The 17,480-nt window shown below is 44.7% G+C and overlaps 1 protein-coding gene across 3 annotated transcripts; it reads left to right on the top strand.

The window, feature by feature from the left end:
* Positions 1-1,318: 1,318 nt before the first annotated feature.
* Positions 1,319-16,112, top strand: TRMT10A (tRNA methyltransferase 10A). 3 transcript variants are annotated; one of them, XM_068136809.1, is made up of 8 exons: positions 1,319-1,377; positions 2,689-2,978; positions 4,569-4,727; positions 5,583-5,654; positions 6,118-6,192; positions 7,730-7,879; positions 8,978-9,083; positions 14,587-16,112. In XM_068136809.1, exons 2-8 carry the CDS (start codon positions 2,898-2,900, stop codon positions 14,751-14,753), a joined length of 810 nt encoding a protein of 269 aa, XP_067992910.1. In that variant the 5' UTR covers positions 1,319-1,377; positions 2,689-2,897; the 3' UTR covers positions 14,754-16,112. The 3 variants fall into 3 exon arrangements, with proteins under 3 accessions (XP_067992910.1, XP_067992908.1, XP_067992909.1); XM_068136807.1 differs by having other exon boundaries at positions 4,565-4,727; XM_068136808.1 differs by lacking the exon at positions 1,319-1,377 and adding an exon at positions 1,474-1,638 and having other exon boundaries at positions 4,565-4,727.
* The last annotated feature ends 1,368 nt before the right edge of the window (positions 16,113-17,480 follow it).

Here is a 17,480-nt window from a genome sequence, read left to right as displayed (position 1 = left end):
CTAACTGGCTTTAAAAATATGAAGCATGAAGGCACATACCCCTTTTTAAGGGGCAGAAGAAGCACAGCATTGCTGAGGGACCTTTGGAGCTAGAAATCTGCTCTCAGGAATGTCACCACTTAAAAATACTTTGCTGGCCGCTGGGTGAACTCAGTAGTGTCATCAAAACCATCAGATAAAAATAAGGTTTTCTTACTTTTCGCTCCTCTTAATCCCATGGAGCCATTGCAGCTGTAAGCGGGGGGGGAGCACAGCTTTCCTCACGGTTGTCAGCAGAGGCATTAGCACACCCCCTGAGCCTGCCAATATCTGCTCCAACTGATTTCAAAGCCATCAGCTCACTTGAGCTGCAAGGGGAGGCCCTAAAGGCCCCCAAAGCCTGTCCATGGCACCTATCCACACCCACCCTCAATCTGCTGCCATGGCAGGGCCACCACAGCCACCACTGACAGCCAGCCTCTGCTTGTCAGGGTCTGTTATAAGCAATGATTCATAAAAGAGAAACCAAACCAACCCATGACTGATCTTTAAGTGCAGTTGTTATGGTTATAGCTTTTTCCTTTTTTTGTTTGACTGGAAGCTGTTGCAGGTGGAACCAGAGTTGAGTTAGAACACAAAAATTAGTGCAAATCCCCAGGACCAAGGCGAGAGCAGCCCTGCCTGCCTGCACATCCCGCCATGGGTAGCAGCCCCTTGCTGGCCAAAAGGGAACAATCCCACAGTAATGCTGTCATTCCCAGATCAAGAGGGGCAAGGAACTACTGGGGAGAGTCCAGCAGAGAGCCACTAAGATGATGAGGGGCTTGGAACCTTATGAGGAAAGGCTGTTTAGCCTGGAGGCGACTGAGTGGGGATCTCTGATAAATGCATATCAATAGCTAAAGGGCAAGTATCAGGAGGACAGAGCCTAACTCTTCTCAGTGATGGGGACAATGGGGCAATGGACACAACCTGGTGCACAGGACCTTCCACATAAACACAGGGGGAAATGACTGAGGGGTGTCAGAGCACTGGAACAAGTTGCTCAGAGAGGGTGTGGAGACTCCACCTCTGGAGACATTCAAAACCCGCCTGGCCGAGTTTCTGTGTGGTTTACTGTAGGTGACCCTGCCCTGGCGGGGGGGGGGGGGTAGTGGGTGGTGGTGGTGGACTAGGAGCTCCTCCAGAAGCCACTTCCAGCCTCTACCCTTCCGTGATTCTGTGTGACCCTGCGACTCGGGACCCCTTAGCGGCGGTGCCCCTGACCACCCTGTGACCCCCGCCCGTTGCCCGCCAGGCTCTGAGCTCCGGGCGGGCGGGGCGGCGGTTGCGCGTGCGCGTGGGAGGCGGTTGCGTCCCTTCCTTCCCCTGCCGCCCTCCGTGCGCCGCCGCGCTGTGGTATGTTGTGGCTGCCCGTCCTTCCGCCGCGTCCCTTGCCCCTTGGTGTGTGAGGGTGGGGGCGAGCTGAGCTTCGGGCTCGGCTTTCCTCACAAGGAAAGAAGGAAGGAAAGCAAGACAGAAAAATGGCGGCCTCCCGGCGGCCTGGGAAACGTGTCCTCCTCTCCCCACGCTCGGCTTCGCGGCCGTCAGTGGGGAGCTTGGGGACCTCCTGCGGGCCCTCCGGGGCGGGGGGTGGCCGCGGTGCTGTGGAGTTGAGAGGTGCTTGAGCGAAAATAGCGGCTGCGTGTCTCTGTGTGCGATATGTATATACATAGGTAGGTGGGTAGGTAGATAGATGTGTCTATATCTACACAGATGGATGTGCGGAACTCGGCATCTGCTGGGCGTGCGCTCAGCCGCGGCTGGGGACACACCTGTGCCACGCCAGGCCGCATCGTTGGCACCGACATCCAGCCCTGTTCCCTGGGCCTTTTGTCTTAACCCGCCCCTACTCCCTCGTCTCAGGGTGTTACCTAAAACACCTCAGTTTTCTGTGTTTTGTAAGTTTCCTCACGCTGTGTTACTGATGAAGCTAGGGGACTGGCTTTTGCTGCGTTTGATTCTGTCGATGCAGTGCTGTTAAGTGGTTCTCTTTTGACAGCTGTGGTGGTTCAGTATCTTTGTTTTCAACATGAAAAAATACTTGGCACTGGAAAGGAGACTGTATAATTGTGATTGATTTGGATATAGAGCATCCTGCTGAATTAATCCCCTTACTTGCAGTGTTTTGCCCCCTGGCAGGGCAGGTATCAGTGGCTGGCCAATATTTTTCCTTCTCTAAAGAAATAAAAATTGCAAAGTGGTACAGCTTGTTAACACTTTTTTCCCCTCAAAATGGCTTTAGTCTCTTTTAAATTATGCTTCTTTTTCCTGCCATGGTGCCATAGTTGTACCACAAAACAGCTCTTTAATTTGAGGATAGTTTGGGTACACATAATAGTACTGCTGATGTTCTTCCTTTTATCCAGTATGATTCTTTACTTCTCTACTTCTATGCACTTGTGTTTTCACAAAGCTTTTAATTGGAAACTGTTGAATAGCTGCAAATACAACAGGCAGACTTTTAGACGTGGTCTGAAGAAGGCCGTAATCTCCCAGCTGTTTTATGTGTTACTGTTTGCAGAGGTACCAACCTAGCTTTAAACAAAACAAAACAAAAGGTCGTCTCTCAGTTTTTCTTTATTCAGGTTTATGGTAGATGTGGAGTGGTATTTGTTCTAATTGGACTTCTTGTTAATGACACTCATACCGTTGTTTTGTTTCTGACAGAACTGGTGAGTGAAAAGCTTGCTTTAAATGAAACATTGGCCATGTGTTAGGAAACAAGTCAGTAAGCCTGACCAAAAGCTAATGTCATCAGAAAGTCCAGAGGTGCCAACAGAAATGACCATGTCCCCTGAAGTTCCTGATGTGGAAGAAACGGTGAAGTCAAGTGACAGTCCAGTGGAGAGACAAGAGGAAGGCTCAGAGAAGGGAGAATGCCTGGAGTCCATGTCCAAGAGGCAAAGGAAGAAGCTATTGAAGCAGAAACAGTGGGAAGAACAGAAAGATCTACGAAGGTATGATTTGTGAGTAGCTTTCCTAGGATCGTGTGTAGTGTTCACCGCTAGCAGAATTTGCATGTAGATCTTCAGGAAATCAAGGCAGTTGAACCCGTTTTCTCCTATGGCAGATTTAAAGCAGTAGTGACAGGCTACTCCACCTACATATGAAGAGGCTCTAAAGGTAAGGATCCTCACTTCATACTAGAAGTCTTCCTCAACTCGAAGAAGATAATCAGGAGGGATTCCAATGTGCGTTATTTCTTGGTTTTTCAGAAGGGAGAAACAACGTGTGGCCTTGTTGCTTTCTGAATGGGCTGTGCCCTCTTTTCCTGGTGCTGTCAGAGTTGGTGAATCTTACAAAACCAGCAACTTAAAAAAATACACTTTGACACATAAAACATGCTATAAGCTGTGTTGATTTGTAATCATTGAAACAGTAGTGGAAGATGATGAGCGTCTGGTTTATTCTCAAGCAACCAGCATCAGAACAAGGGGACACAGTCTCAAGCTGTGCCAGGGGTAGTTTAGGCTCAAGGTGAGGAGAAAGTTCTTCACTGAGAGAGTTGTTTGCCATTGGAATGTGCTGCCCAGGGAGGTGGTAGAGTCACCATCCCTGGAGGTGTTCAAGAGGGGATTGGATGTTGCACTTGGTGCCATGGTCTAGTCATGAGGTCTGTGGTGACAGGTTGGACTTGATGGTCTTTGAGGTCTCTTCCAACCTTGGTGATTCTGTGATTCTGTTGAGAGAAAGTGTAACTGCAAATGGACTGATTGCAGTTTATTCTTAACTTGCTGAATGTGACTGTTCCTTCTCAAGACAGTGGCTGTTAAAGTTGCTGTCTCTGAAATCTGATTTCCCAACTGCCTGCTCCCTTCAAGGGAACAGGGAGAAGAAACCGTTTTTTCAGATGCCTTTTGAAAAACTGTTCAATGAAACAGGAGGTAAATTTGCCTTCCACATGCTGATGAGGGACGTTTTAGGATGGTGAGGGACTTTTTAGGATGTTGGGTAGTGATAGGACTAGGGGGAATGGAGCAATAATAGAAGTGGGTAGATTGAGATTGGATGTTAGGAGAAAGTTCTTTCCTCAAGGTGAGGGTGATGAGACATTGGGACAGGTTGCCCAGGGAGGTGGTAGAAGACCCACCCCTGGAAGTTTTTAAGGCCAGGCTGGACATGGCTCTGAGCAACTTGATGTAGTGTGAGGTGTTCCTGCCCATGGCAGGGCGGTTGGAACTAGATGATCCTTGAGGTCCCTTCCAACCCTGACAATTCCATGATTCTATGATACTTGAATTTTGGCAGTCTTCTCGGTTGTTTCTGCTATGAGAGCTGACCCAGAGCACTCTTAAATCCATGAGACTCCCACTATTGCATTTGTGTCAGAAGTCTGTCTTTGTTGATACCTGCAGAACTTCACAAAGATGGGATATGTGTTTCATGCTGGTATCAGCCTAGCCCAAATGCAAGCGATAGGGTAAGGTTAAATTGCCACAGTCATAGGACAAGCAAGTTGATGCTGAAAGTGTGTGTTTCTGTGCATAACATGTACCTGAGCAGATTGGGTGGTGCTCTTTTGAAGATTTGTTTGTTTGTTTAGGCAGAAACGAAAAGAAAAACGCCAGAAGAGAAAACTGGAACGTCAGTCAAAGCTGGAGGCCAGTCATGAAGGCAGTGACAGAAAGCGTCTGCGAAGGGAAGTTGTTCCTAGTACACTTCGCCTCATTGTGGACTGCAGCTTTGATGACCTGATGGTGCTAAAGGTAAAAGAAACGTACCCGTTAAATGCAAGTGTTGCATGCTCTGACAGTGTTGTAGTGGCAGAGCACAAAAACCAGAGAGCAGCTTGCAAAGCACAGTTAGGATGTGCTGTGCTGTGATTCTCAGACCTGCTTATGTCAGCTGATGAGTTTTGGGTTTTTTTTTAGGGTTTGGAACATACCTTTATATAAACATGCCAAATATTTTGTTTGCCTTCATGGAGATGAGGTAGAATCACAGAATCATAAAACTGTTGAGGTTGGAGGAGACCTTTGAGGTCCAGCTGCTCATCCAGAGCTTTTGGGGCATTGACAATAAAGCTGTGTAACCTACCTTGCAAAACCCCTAACTGTTAAAAATAGTCTGCTGCAATTTAAGTAGTCCTAGTTAACTGTTGTCCAAATTGTCAGGTCAAAATGCCAGAGCCAGACACTAAATTGTTCTGGACTTCTTCAGATTAATTATGCCTATGTAATTTGCTTCATTATTCTCAGCGTGATGAAAGACTGAGTATTGTCACAGTGATAAATCTACATGATTCCTCAGATGAATTTTGGGTGTATGATTACATATAATTAAATGCCAGTGAGTTTTGTTCCTTCCCTAGAATAGTGCAAATTGAACACGTGTAGAGCTGTCTAATTATTACTCTTTTGTGGCAGATGCTTTTTCTTGTCGGCATAATCCCTTCACAGTGGCTGTTCTTTCTCAGTGTCTGGTAGCCACTCTTGGCAGGAGTCACTTTTGCCAGTTAAAAGCTTCCTTTTTCTCTCTTTAGCTTCTGACTGGCTCATGGTAAAGCATTTTATGGTGGTCTGTCTGAAGGACTATGTAAAAACAAATTGTGTTGTATACAGGATGTTAAGAAGCTTCACAAGCAAATTCAGAGATGTTATGCAGAGAACCGCAAAGCATTTCACCCTGTGCAGGTATGTCTAAGCAAACTGAACACTGTCTGTATTGCCATATGTAAAGTGTATGAGAAGGGCATCTGTGTCCCACGTGGTGAGAACTGTAGCAATAAAAAAAGAAAAAAAGCTGCTTCTTTTTAATGAGAAAATTACTTCTATTGTAATAGGTTAGGTTTCAACCCACATGTGACTAAAAATCTCTATATATGTGGAAAATAATGTGCATGCAGATGATGACTGCCAGATATTGTTGATAATCAGTTTCATCTGTCACAGATATTATTTTTTTTTAAGTCTCATTTCTTTTTCAGTATGTTACTAACTGCATGAATATGGTCTTAGTGCCACTGCCAGGTAAAAAAAATCCATAATTAGGGATTGTAGCTAATAATTAAGGGTAGTAAAAGTCTTCCAAGGAGAAGGAACAGACTAGCATATTAACATCTCAGGATTGTGTACCTGTTGTTTGTTCTTTTCAAAGTTTTACTTGACCAGCCATGGGGGACAGTTGAAGAGTAACATGAATGAAAATGACAAAGGATGGGTGAACTGGAAGGTGAGTAATTGATCATTTCTGTAAAAAGAGAAAAATTAATCTTGGCTATAGCTGTTCACCAGATTGTTAGTTGTGAAGGAACTGTGCTTTTTCTATGTGAGTTTTTCTAAGACATCACAGCAATAACATACTAAAAATAGAGTTGCAATACATGCTTTTAATTAATTTAACTTAAATACACCAAAAACTGCTCATCATAAATCTGGATTTTCACCTGGTTTTACTGAACAGATGCCATTCTCTGGCAGGTGAAGATCTAGGCAGTTCTAACAATCTGTTTTTCTGGTGCTCTTTTTTTGCTTGGTGAAAAATAAGACTTAGAAGTCATGATTTGGAGGTGCCTTCCAAGCCAAACTATTCTATGATTCTACTCTATCTATTTATCTATCTGTCTATCTAATTAACCAGGTTGGAAAGGACCTTTGAGATCATCGAGTCCAACCAATCATCCAACACTATCTCATCAACTAAACCATGGCCCCAAGCACCCCATCCAGTCTCTTCCTAAACACCTCCAGTGATAGGATTCTTCACTTCATTATGTTGCCTCTCAACAATGAAGTGTTCTTCAGTGAAGTAGAATGTCAAACTCCTGTTGGTTTTCCTGGTGACCCCCTGTTAAACCAATATTCTAAGAACTTCAGATGAAGAGCACTTTGTGTAATTAAAAACAGTTTTATTTGAGCATGCCCTGTACAAAAGCATAGTGTAAACCTCTCATCAAACAGTCATGTTAAGCAAGCATTTGCGTCTGGTTTCACTTTTTTAGAAAAGTGGACATGAAAAATAGTTGGATTCCTAGGAGAAACACAGTAAGCTTTGAAGAAAATCACAAGAACTTAAGGATTCGTAAAGTTCATTTAGGGTTTCAGAAGTCAGTGTTGTAGAGACTGAATTGTTGTTTAAGGAGGACACTGAGACACCTGAACGTGTCCAGAGAAGGACAATGAGGCTGGGGAGAGACCTCCAGCACAAGCCCTACAAGGAGAGGCTGAGGGAGCTGGGATTGTTTAGCCTGGAGAAGAGGAGGCTCAGGGGAGACCTTATTGCCATCTACAACTACCTGAGGGGTGGTTGTAGCCAGGAGGGGGTTGGTCTCTTCTCCCAGGCAACCAGCACCAGAACAAGAGGACACAGTCTCAAGCTGTGCCAGGGGAAGTTTAGGCTCGAGATCAGGAGAAAGTTCTTCACTGAGAGAGTTATTAGCCATTGGAATGTGCTGCCCAGGGAGGTGGTGGAGTCACCATCCCTGGAGGTGTTCAGGGGGGGATTGTACATGGCACTTGGTGCCATGGTTTAGTCATGAGGTCTGTGGTGACAGGTTGGACTTGATGATCTTTGAGGTCTCTTCCAACCTTGGTGATTCTGTGATGTATGCACAAATCAATCTGCAGTCTGTTATGTACTTACACATGAATGAGGGATGTGAAATGACTGTGTACTATTTGGATTTCTTTTTGCTAGTTCCGTTTAGAGTCTGTAAAGCTTGTCCAGCAATTCATCATTTGAATTAACTTCTTTTAACTACCTTTTTAAGGATATCCAAATTAGATCAGAGCACTATAGTGAGCTAATAAAGAAAGAAGACCTTGTATATCTCACCTCGGATTCCCCAGATGTCCTCAGCGAGCTTGATGAGAAGAAAGCCTATGTGATTGGAGGGTTGGTGGATCATAATCACTACAAGGTACACAGAGTCTCTTGGCAGCTTTTTTTGTTTTTTCCCTAGTGGGGGCACCTTCTTTGACAATCCTGCTGTTCATCTGCAAACTAACAAAAGTAAATAACAGGATTTGTTAAAATTCTCTTAATGAAGTCTTTTTTTGAAGTCATTTTGAAGAAAAGGGGGGAAAAAAACCAAACCTCATGGTGGCAGCAGTGGCTCGTGTTCCAGGGTGCAGACATGCTGAGCTTTTTAGGATTTTATCTTTTCAGTTTAAATATAGGAATGGAATTAGTAGCACGGCTCAGCTTGCTGGGGGCCGTATTTTCAGCCAGAAGGGTTTGGTTTCTGTTCATGTGCTCGTGTCTGTGCACGCATGCGCTCTTGTGTGTACGCGTGCCCAAATATAGATGGAGAACAGCACTTGAATCTTGGATGTTCTTTTTTAACAAGTTTGCTTGTCAGGAGAACTTGGCTAAGTAATGCACATGCCTCGGGGATCTGGTTCCATACCTGTGTGTGGAATTGTGCTGTGTGGACCTGGAATGTCATAGAGAATGCAGCTGGGAAATACACAGCACCATTACTGCTTTTCTTCAGAGACGCTCCTGTGTAATTTCTGGTGGCATTTAATATTTCAGTGTGATGCTAAAGAAAGGGATCATACTTAAGCAGTTAGTCCACAGTTAAAAGCTAGGAGGGAGCTAAAGCAGATCCTTCATATAGTTACTATAGTATGAAGTGTTTACAGAATTTTGAAGGTTATGTTTTGCCCATCTTTGATGCAGGAATTACCCTGTTGAAAAAAAGCAAGGAAAATTTCTTTATCCTTTACTCTTCCGCTGAAAAAAATACCTGGTTACTGCAATCTGAATAACTTTGCACTTAAGCATAAACTTGCCCTTAGAACAGGCTATGGCAGACAGATTCTAGAGCACTATGTTTTTTTAGAGGTAGCCCTTGAGGCAGGTTTTAACTGGAATATCCTTTTGTAAATATCTTCTAAAGCAAGACCATGGCAGTACTAGCAAAACCTGCCAAAAAATTATACTTGCAGTAGTCTGTATGGGCTGATTTGAAATGGTGATTCTCAGTTGTGTTGTTTTGGTGTCTCCCTCCCAGGGAATTACTTACAGAAAAGCTGTAGAGCAGGGAATTGGCCATGCACAGCTCCCGCTTGGAAACTTTGTCAAGATGAATAGTCGAAAAGTGCTAGCTGTCAATCATGGTAAGTTTTAATTAAAATAGTTGCACTATTATAGAATATACCTGTGGTACTCAGAGTTTGGGCCCTCAAAATGTCACTGTAGTGCACATACCTGAATCTTACTTTATTATGTTGGTATTTCTTGAACCTAGTTGCCTTTGGGATACAGTAATTGCCCTGAGCTTTAAATATTAGGGCACAATATTTAGGACATAGTCTCAGGCTGTGCCAGGGGAGGTTTAGGCTGGAGGTTAGGAGGAAGTTTTACACAGAGAGAGCGATTGCCCATTGGAATGGGCTGCCTGAGGAGGTGGTGGAGTCACCATCACTGGAGGTGTTCAGGAGGAGACTTGATAGGGTGCTTGGTTGCATGTTTTAGTTGATTAGGTGGTGTTGGATGATAGGTTGGACACAATGATTTTGAAGGTCTCTTCCAACCTGGTCTGGTCTTCTATTCTATTCTATTCTATTCTATTCTATTCTATTCTATTCTATTCTATTCTATTCTATTCTATTCTATTCTATTCTATTCTATTCTATTCTATTCTATTCTATTCTATTCTAGAGAGTGTTGTCACAGCCACCTCCTATTCTATTGATTTGTCCCATGAGTCATTTTGGCATTGTTTGGTCTTGTTTCCAGATTCAATCTTTAGTGAATGAAATGTTGGAAACTTATCTCATATTTTATCCTAGGGGAAGATAAACATTTGTGAGGTTTTCACCTGTTTGGACAGCTTTGTTCAGCACGGACTGCTTAGTTACCTGTAGACTTACCTTATCTGATATCAGCAGTCTCAATCTGCTGAGCTTTCATAACTCTATTTTCACCTGGTTTCCTGGTTCAGCTGCTTAACCAGGTCTTGAGTTCCACTCCTTTCTTAAAATTGGCTTTGTTATTAGGTTATCCTTCAGTGGTCATTGAACAAAAACACATGCAACACAGAGCCTACTCAGACCTTTATGGAAATTTTTGACATGGTGTCCAAAGCCTTTATTTTGACCCACTTAAGGTTCTTTTATACTGTTTTGCTTCATTTCAAGTTTACTATATAGCACATTGCTCAAAGATATTTTACTTTCTTGAAATACCCTTGATTGAGGAGGCATGTGGAGGAGAATATAGCATATCACTGGAATTTAAAATTATCAAGCTCCTTGGAGTTTTAAAAAAATTTACATGTTCCTAAAGCTTGGTCTTTAAACACTGCTTTATACAGGCAAGAATGGGACTTCAGTATTATCCAGTTCATCAGAAGTTGTGCCAGGTGTAGCTTTCTACTGGAGTTTTTCTGCAGTAATCTTACACTGACCTCTAGTGTCAGCCTTTCTCGAGTCTGTCTCTTACCTTTTGGAGCGCCTGGTATGATTTGTATTGTTGATGGTGAAGCTTTCATTTATCTGCTTTGTGGTCTTGTGCTTATTTCTTGTGCCAGATTTTTAGGCATATGACTTCACTCCATTTAATTGGTGACATTTCATTTTGTCTGAGCTTATCTTCCTTTGCCCTCCTAAAGCATTTTCAAATTGCAGCTGAAAGGCTTTAGAATAGAATAAACCAGGTTGGAAGAGACCTTCAAGATCATCACGTCCAACCTATCATCCAACACCACTTAATCAACTAACCCATCTAACCAAGCACCCTGTCAAGTCTCCTCCTGAATACCTCCAGTGACGGCGACTCCACCACCTCCCCGGGCAGTCCATTCCAATGGGCAATCACTCTCTCTGTGTAAAACTTCCTCCTGACCTCCAGCCTGAACCTCCCCCGGCGCAGCCTGAGACTGTGTCCTCTTGTTCTGGTGCTGGCTGCCTGGGAGAAGAGACCAACCTCTGCCTGTTTACAACCCCCCTTCAGGTAGTTGTAGAGAGCAATAAGGTCACCCCTGAGTCTCCTCCTCTCCAGGCCAAGCAGCCCCAGCTCCCTCAGCCTCTCCTCATAGGGCTTGTGTTCCAAGCCCCTCACCAACTTTGTTGCCCTTCTCTGGACTCGTTCCAGCAAGTCAACCTCCTTCCTAAACTGAGGGGCCCAGAACTGGACACAGTACTCGAGGTGTGGCCTAACCAGTGCAGTATACAGGGGCAGAATGACCTCCCTGCTCCTGCTGGCCACACTGTTCTTAATGCAGGCCAGGATGCCATTGGCCCTCCTGGCCGCCTGGGCACACTGCAGGCTCATGTTCATCCTACCATCAACCAGCACCCCCAGGTCCCTCTCTGCCTGGCTGCTCCCCAGCCACTCTGACCCCAGCCTGTAGCACTGCATGGGGTTGTTGTGGCCAATGTGCAGAACCCGGCACTTGGATGTGTTAAATCTCATGCCCTTGGATTCTGCCCATCTGTCCAGCCTGTCGAGGTCTCTCTGCAGAGCCTCTCAACCCTCCAGCAGATCAACTCCTGTCCCCAGCTTGGTGTCATCAGCAAATTTACTGATGATAGACTCAATGCCCTCATCCTTTTAACACTCAGACCCTTTTTGAAGCTAACAATTACACTGTAGCAGTATTATCCTTAAGGTTTTGGAGCAGGAAAATAAAGCCAGCACCACCAGAAGCAGAGGTACCTGTAACAGTTGTAATTAAGGTGTTGGTGTATATTTTAACACTAACAGCTTACAACCTAGATCCAAGAAGATAGCTTTCAAGGGAGTTAGGTGTGAGTCAGGTGGACAGAATCAAGCTGCTTCTCAAATCTCATATTACAAATTTAGTGTCAGTGAGAAGGTTTGTGTAGTTAGCTGTCTGTAAGTGTGTCCACCTCACTGCTTTGCGTAACTGATTGCTCACCCTTTCTTTGTTTTGTGTTGGTCATTCTGGCCTCTGAGTCCCCATCCTTGGCACAGAAGCTAAAGCTAGCAGAGTACAGCACCTGGCTTGCCACAAGAGATTGTAGGACCCACCTGGTCCCTGTGGAACTGCTTCCAATAGCTAGGAGTTTGGAAAGTCTCTGTTGAAGCAGCAGCTCTGAATTGCCTCGTCGGGCTTTGAAGTGCTTTAATTAAATGTGCCCTCTGGTGGTGGCAGATTGACAGCGTCGTTAACAGGCTTGGTTACTGTCTCTCTCCTGGCATGGGGTTGCCATCTATTTCCACAGGCAATTCAGTGCTTGTATTGTCGTGTTAAAATGGCATGAGGAACTCTCATATGCTTTAAATATTTGATGCTAGAAGACTGACACAGTGTAGCATGAGACTTATTTTTTTACAACTCAGAATTATAAAATCTGGGTGATTTGAGGTCTGTGTAACACTGCTTTGCAAAATGCAGCTGCAGGGATAGCTGAGAGAGTTTTTTTTCTGTTCAGTTCAACCCACCACAGTAATGTATGTTCCAGTCTGCAATGATGTCTACCAACTATTACCACTGCTTGTTTTCTGTCCTTGTGTAGTATTTTTCTTGCTGTTGCAGCCCAGCACAGAAGCCACTGTTCTATAAAAGCCACCCTCTTCCCCAGTTCTCGTTTTACTGTTCAGATAAGGGAACTTCCAAGGGAAGGAAGAGGAAATGTGCTCCTTATACTCATCTCTTAAGCCAGCATTTTTGCCACAGGTGCTTTGTGCAGTTACTTATAGTGATATTAATATACTCCTTTGAGGGCCAGTTCCTTCACAGTATGTTTTGGGTGAATAACCTGATGAGTAAAATGGCCAACTCTTCAATATCTCTGTCAGCTGTCTGTCCAGTAAAACCTGGATCCAGGAGACCTCTAGCAAATGTGACCATTTGCTGTAACTTGACTCTCAGTCATTGTGAGATTCATAGAGGGGGAGGAGGGGACCTCAAGGATCATCTAGTCCAGCCCTTCAGGGTAAGAATGCAGTTTGAATGAAATGGCCCAACACCCTGTCAGGCTGGCCGTGAGGCTGTCTGATGTAGACAGGGGAATCCACCACTTCCCTGGGGAGTTTATTACAATGTCTAATAGTTGGAATGGCATCCAGTCAGAATCTTGCCAGTAGCAGCTTGTACCTATTTTCCCTTGTCTTTGGTATGTGCCTCTTTGTAAAAGGGGAGTCTCCCTCTTCATGATAGCTGCCCTTCATGTACTTATACATGGTTGTGAGGTCTCTCCCCTAAACCTTCTCTTCTCAAGGCCGAACAAACCCAGTTCTCTCAGCCTTCCTTCCTATCACAGGCCTTCCAGTCCTCTGGTCATTTTTGTGGCCCTTCTCTGGGCCCTTTCCAGCCTGTCTGCATTCTTCTTGTATAGTGGGGACCAAAACTGTAAACAGTGTTCGAGGTGCAGCCTAACCAATGCTGAGTAGAGTATGAGAATGGCATCTTTACCCCTTCTTGTGATACCCTTAGTAATGCATCCTGGTGGCTTTCTTTACCACTGCAGCACATTGTTCATTTATGTTGAGCTTTTTGTCCACCAAGACCAGGTCCTTCACAGTGCTACTCTCAAGCCAGGTGGCTCCCAGTCTGGGTTGCATTCCTGGGTTATGTGTTCCCAAGTGCAAGATGCTGCACTTGGCCTCATTAAACTTCGTGCAGCTCTTTCTTGCCCACCTGACCAGCCTGTCAGGATCTTCCTGAAGGGTAGCTCTTCTTTCTCTCAGCTTCCCCACTTATTTTTGTGTTGTCAGCAGATTTAATGCTGCTCCTCTCTTTCTGAACATTTGCCTAACTCTGTAAGGGTGGGGTTTTTAATCCTTCACAGCTCCTTTGATTCTTTCTCAGTGCCAAGTGACAGCATATGAGAACGCTTGTGCTGGGTGCATTCTTTGAAGGCAGCATTCTCCACTGGTGTTAGCACTATTCCTGTAGCTCCAAGCTTGGAGAGCCACCCCTCCCAGATTTGTCATCCAAGTCTAGCTTACTCACCAGCTATAGAGCCTGCCCCTGCCTTTGCTCCTGCTGAGTCCCAGTCTGTTGAGAGGCTTTTTTGGATAGCCTGGGGTTTTTTTTCCAAGTAAGAATTTGCTGATGGATTTTTGTATAGAATACAACTTGAAGCTACTGTCAATGAGAAAATGTTTTGGGAGATGAAACAGGAGTAGAAGGGTGTCACTGTATGGTTAGCATAACAGAAACAGGAAGAAAGGGTCAGAGCATGGAGACTAAGAAGGACTTTTGCCATAAGCTCAGCTGGAAGTGAAAGAGAAAAGTAAATATAGTAGGTTTTAGGAAGACTTTGTGCTGTCTGTATGTTAGGACGGTGGAAAGGTCATTGTTGAAGTGCTTCCACAGCAGTTCTCCTGTCAAACATGGGAAAGAATTAGTCTGTATAGACTGGGGGGGATATTTCTCTCTGTCCTTGAGAGAAGTTAGTTCAAACTGGAGCCACTACAGTAAAGCACTGCTGCAGTAACTCTTACAAATGAAGCCTCACAGTGTGCTTAGCTTTCGACTGCAGCAGTAGCAGAATTGCCTTGGCTGTTTCTGCTTCTGCTTCATCAGCTCTAAAGATGCCACAGCCAAATGCATGTAAACCTCTGTAATGTTAAGACTAGGGGTGTGTTCCTGTCAGCAGTTCACTTATTTCCCTGCACAAGAACTGATTGTCTGTCTTGATGTTGCAGTATTTGAGATCATCCTTGCGTACCTGGAGAAGAGAGACTGGAAGGAGGCCTTTTTCAGTGTCTTGCCACAGCGGAAGGGGGCCGTTCCTTTGGGAGAAGCCAATAATTCATCCAAACGTGCTCTGTCTGAAAGAGAAGATGAACACACTGCCTCAGACAGCAGCTAGGTTTTAGAATGTGGTGATAGGAAAGATGAGATACACAGGTCATGGGATAAAACTGGTACGTGAAGTAGTTGCATTTCAAAGACCATCTGCTTCCCTCGTGATACTGAATTGTCTGAAGGATCAGGAGTTCTGCAGCTGGTCCAGAGCTGTTTCTGGACATGAAGGGTGAAGATAAATGTGTTTTTTTTACCCTGAAACTACCATATTAATAGCTTTAAAAAAAAATAAATTAATAACAAATGCAGAATTGATTTTGTTTCCCAAGGAAGCTGTTTAGCTGCATTATTTCTTATTTTATTGTTTGTTTTAAACATAGCAAGCTGGGTGTAGTACCCAAGAGCATTAGTAGTTACTGTTTTGATGTATGCATTCTTCTCCATTTCTGCTCTCTGGTTTCTTAAAAGCAGTGGGTGGCCACTGTTGTTGTGACCTGAAAACCTGTACCGCTGGTGCCTGTTGCAAAGTGTGCACAAACAATCAAAACGAGCAAACAAAAACGATGCTTTTCCTGAGCGTCTCAGCACACAATCAGAGGCAGCTGAACTGCCTTTTGTCAGCTGAGCCACAGTAATTTGTATACCCTGGTTAGTTAGTTTGGGGCAGTAGGTGAAATACAAGTGTGGGCTGGGGCTAAGCCAGTGCTTTACACTTCAGCCCTAGTGGAATGGGTTTCTGCAGAAGTGCCAGTCAGGTGCTTTTGGTGGCACATGGTGCATGTTGAGGTGATGCAATCACTTTTGATGATTTCTGGATCTTCTTAATGTCTACGTTTGTACCATAGCAGGGGCTAAACAGCAGCAGTTGCTCTGTCTCCTGATGACCCTTCCCCAGCAGAGAGGAGGGTTAGGAGAAGGAGAGGAGACCTGTGGGTTGAAATGAAAATAAGTTACAAAATAACAAAACAAATATTAAGCCTAGAGCCTGTAAAGTATACAAAGTTGTACTCAGCCCAGTGAACATACATGGGTCACAGGAACCAGGAAAGCAGTCCTTGGGAGCAGAATGGGAAGTGAGATACGCCAGGGATGGAGAGAAGCAAGTATGGTTTACGGTATGTGATAGATAATTTTATGGGCTGGGTCAGCTGAAGAGGATAAAAGCATGCTGTCCTGACTGTTCATCTCTGCTGTGCCGGAACCAGGGCTGATCCAAGTATGACTTGTATCCATTTTATTCCTCCCTCTGTTGATGCTGCTTTCAAATGGAGAGCAGAAGTGGGATCCCTGCAGATCTCTATGGTCTGTAAAGGGTTGGTGACCAACTGGTTATGACTTCATGCACTCAGGGGACTTCTTTCTCTACTTTTTAAATAACCATGGAAAAATTGCTTCTATTAAAATTACAGATTGTGGTTTGTTGCTCGAGTAATGTGGAGTTTTGTGTTGGGTTTTGCCAAATGTGATTGCTTTTGTTCTAGAACCTAGATGAGCTTTTTTTCACAGAAGCACTGCTCTTTTTACTTCTGTAACAGAAAGTGCAGCATAGGTAAACCCACCACATCTTACATGGATTCTCTGATACAAATGTGCGAAGGAGTGAAATTACAAGCAGACTTTGGAGATATTTTAAACAGGTCCGGAAGCATCTTAGGGCTTAAAGACATGAGAGATGTGTTTTGTTTGCTCTCTGCCTTCCCTCAGCAGCCCAGAGCCCCATGAGGAGAGCATGTTTTCCCACCCTGCACCAAACCTGAGAGCACTGAGGCTGGAGGGACTAATTTCTGTGTACTGCCACCTTAGTGCTCAGTAGAGCTACAGCTGGGCCAAGCATGCTTCACTGGATGCTGTTGCTTCTCGCTCGGCAGCTGCAGTCAGGTCAGGGCTCTGAGAATGTCAGGGGCTTGTGCATATGTGCAACAGCACATGTTTTTCAAACAGGATGCAGGTAGAGGCACGTTTGCTACATTCTTTACGTGACCCAGGGGCCCATTTTTGAATCTCAGTATGTGAATCTGTCTGCAGAATATTGCTGAGTTTCTCCAGCACCTGGAAGATGTAGAGGAAGAGGAGCTGATTCCCTGCAGTTCTCACACGTGTTCTAGTTGAGGTCTAGCTGTGTGCATGTGCAGTTTCACAAGTGTGCAAGTGGTCCAGCCTGAGATGTCCCCAGTGGTTTTGCAGCAGTGAGACAAAAGGACACCTGTCAGCAGAAGCTGATGCTGAGCAAGTGCTATGCACACAGCCCTCAAGAGACACAGGACTCAGGCTCATACGCTTGTGGTAGAGGAGACGAGTAATGAGAGAGTCTGCAGCTTGAGACTGAAGTGTTATTGCAGAAACAGTCTTGCCCTGGAATTTGTGAACACAGCTGCAAAGTTGGATCTAAACCACAGCATGCTGCTTCTACAAGGCACTGTCAGCAAAAGGCAAAGTGTTGGCAGTAAGTAATCCAAACAATCTTTGTTTTGCGAGGGGAGGAGGCTTTCCCCTGTGCTTGTCTGTTGTGAAGTTTTTTCCTCAGTACTTTGAAACAAACTGACTTTCATTCCCATCTTCATTAGGTTTACTGTTTTTCTTGCTAGTAAAGCAGAGTGACATACCAGAGCTGGAAGCGATACAGGTGGAGCTTAGTTATCACCCTACTCAACACCATTTCCCTTCCAAGCTCTCATATTCTCCACATGTGATTCTCATGTCGCTTTTCTTGGCTCTGTGCTGTCCTCTGTAGCATTCAGACAGTCAGTTCAGGTTACAGTGTTAAGTGAGAGAGAGTGCAGAAATTAAGATC

This window comes from Melanerpes formicivorus, unplaced genomic scaffold (genome assembly GCF_026170545.1).
Source record: "Melanerpes formicivorus ecotype bairdi unplaced genomic scaffold, bMelFor1.0.p_v2 SCAF_4, whole genome shotgun sequence".
Taxonomy (NCBI): Eukaryota; Metazoa; Chordata; class Aves; order Piciformes; family Picidae; genus Melanerpes; species Melanerpes formicivorus.
Note: the sequence above shows the minus strand (reverse complement) of the source record. Positions and strands in the feature narration are given on the sequence as shown.

Excerpts from the sequence above, each read along its gene's own strand:
- TRMT10A (XM_068136807.1), top strand. The coding sequence starts at position 2,716 with ATGAAACATTGGCCATGTGTTAGGAAACAAGTCAGTAAGCCTGACCAA. Across the intron at positions 2,979-4,564 it reads GAACAGAAAGATCTACGAAG|GCAGAAACGAAAAGAAAAAC; the intron begins GTATGATTTGTG and ends TTGTTTGTTTAG. Across the intron at positions 5,655-6,117 it reads AAGCATTTCACCCTGTGCAG|TTTTACTTGACCAGCCATGG; the intron begins GTATGTCTAAGC and ends TTCTTTTCAAAG.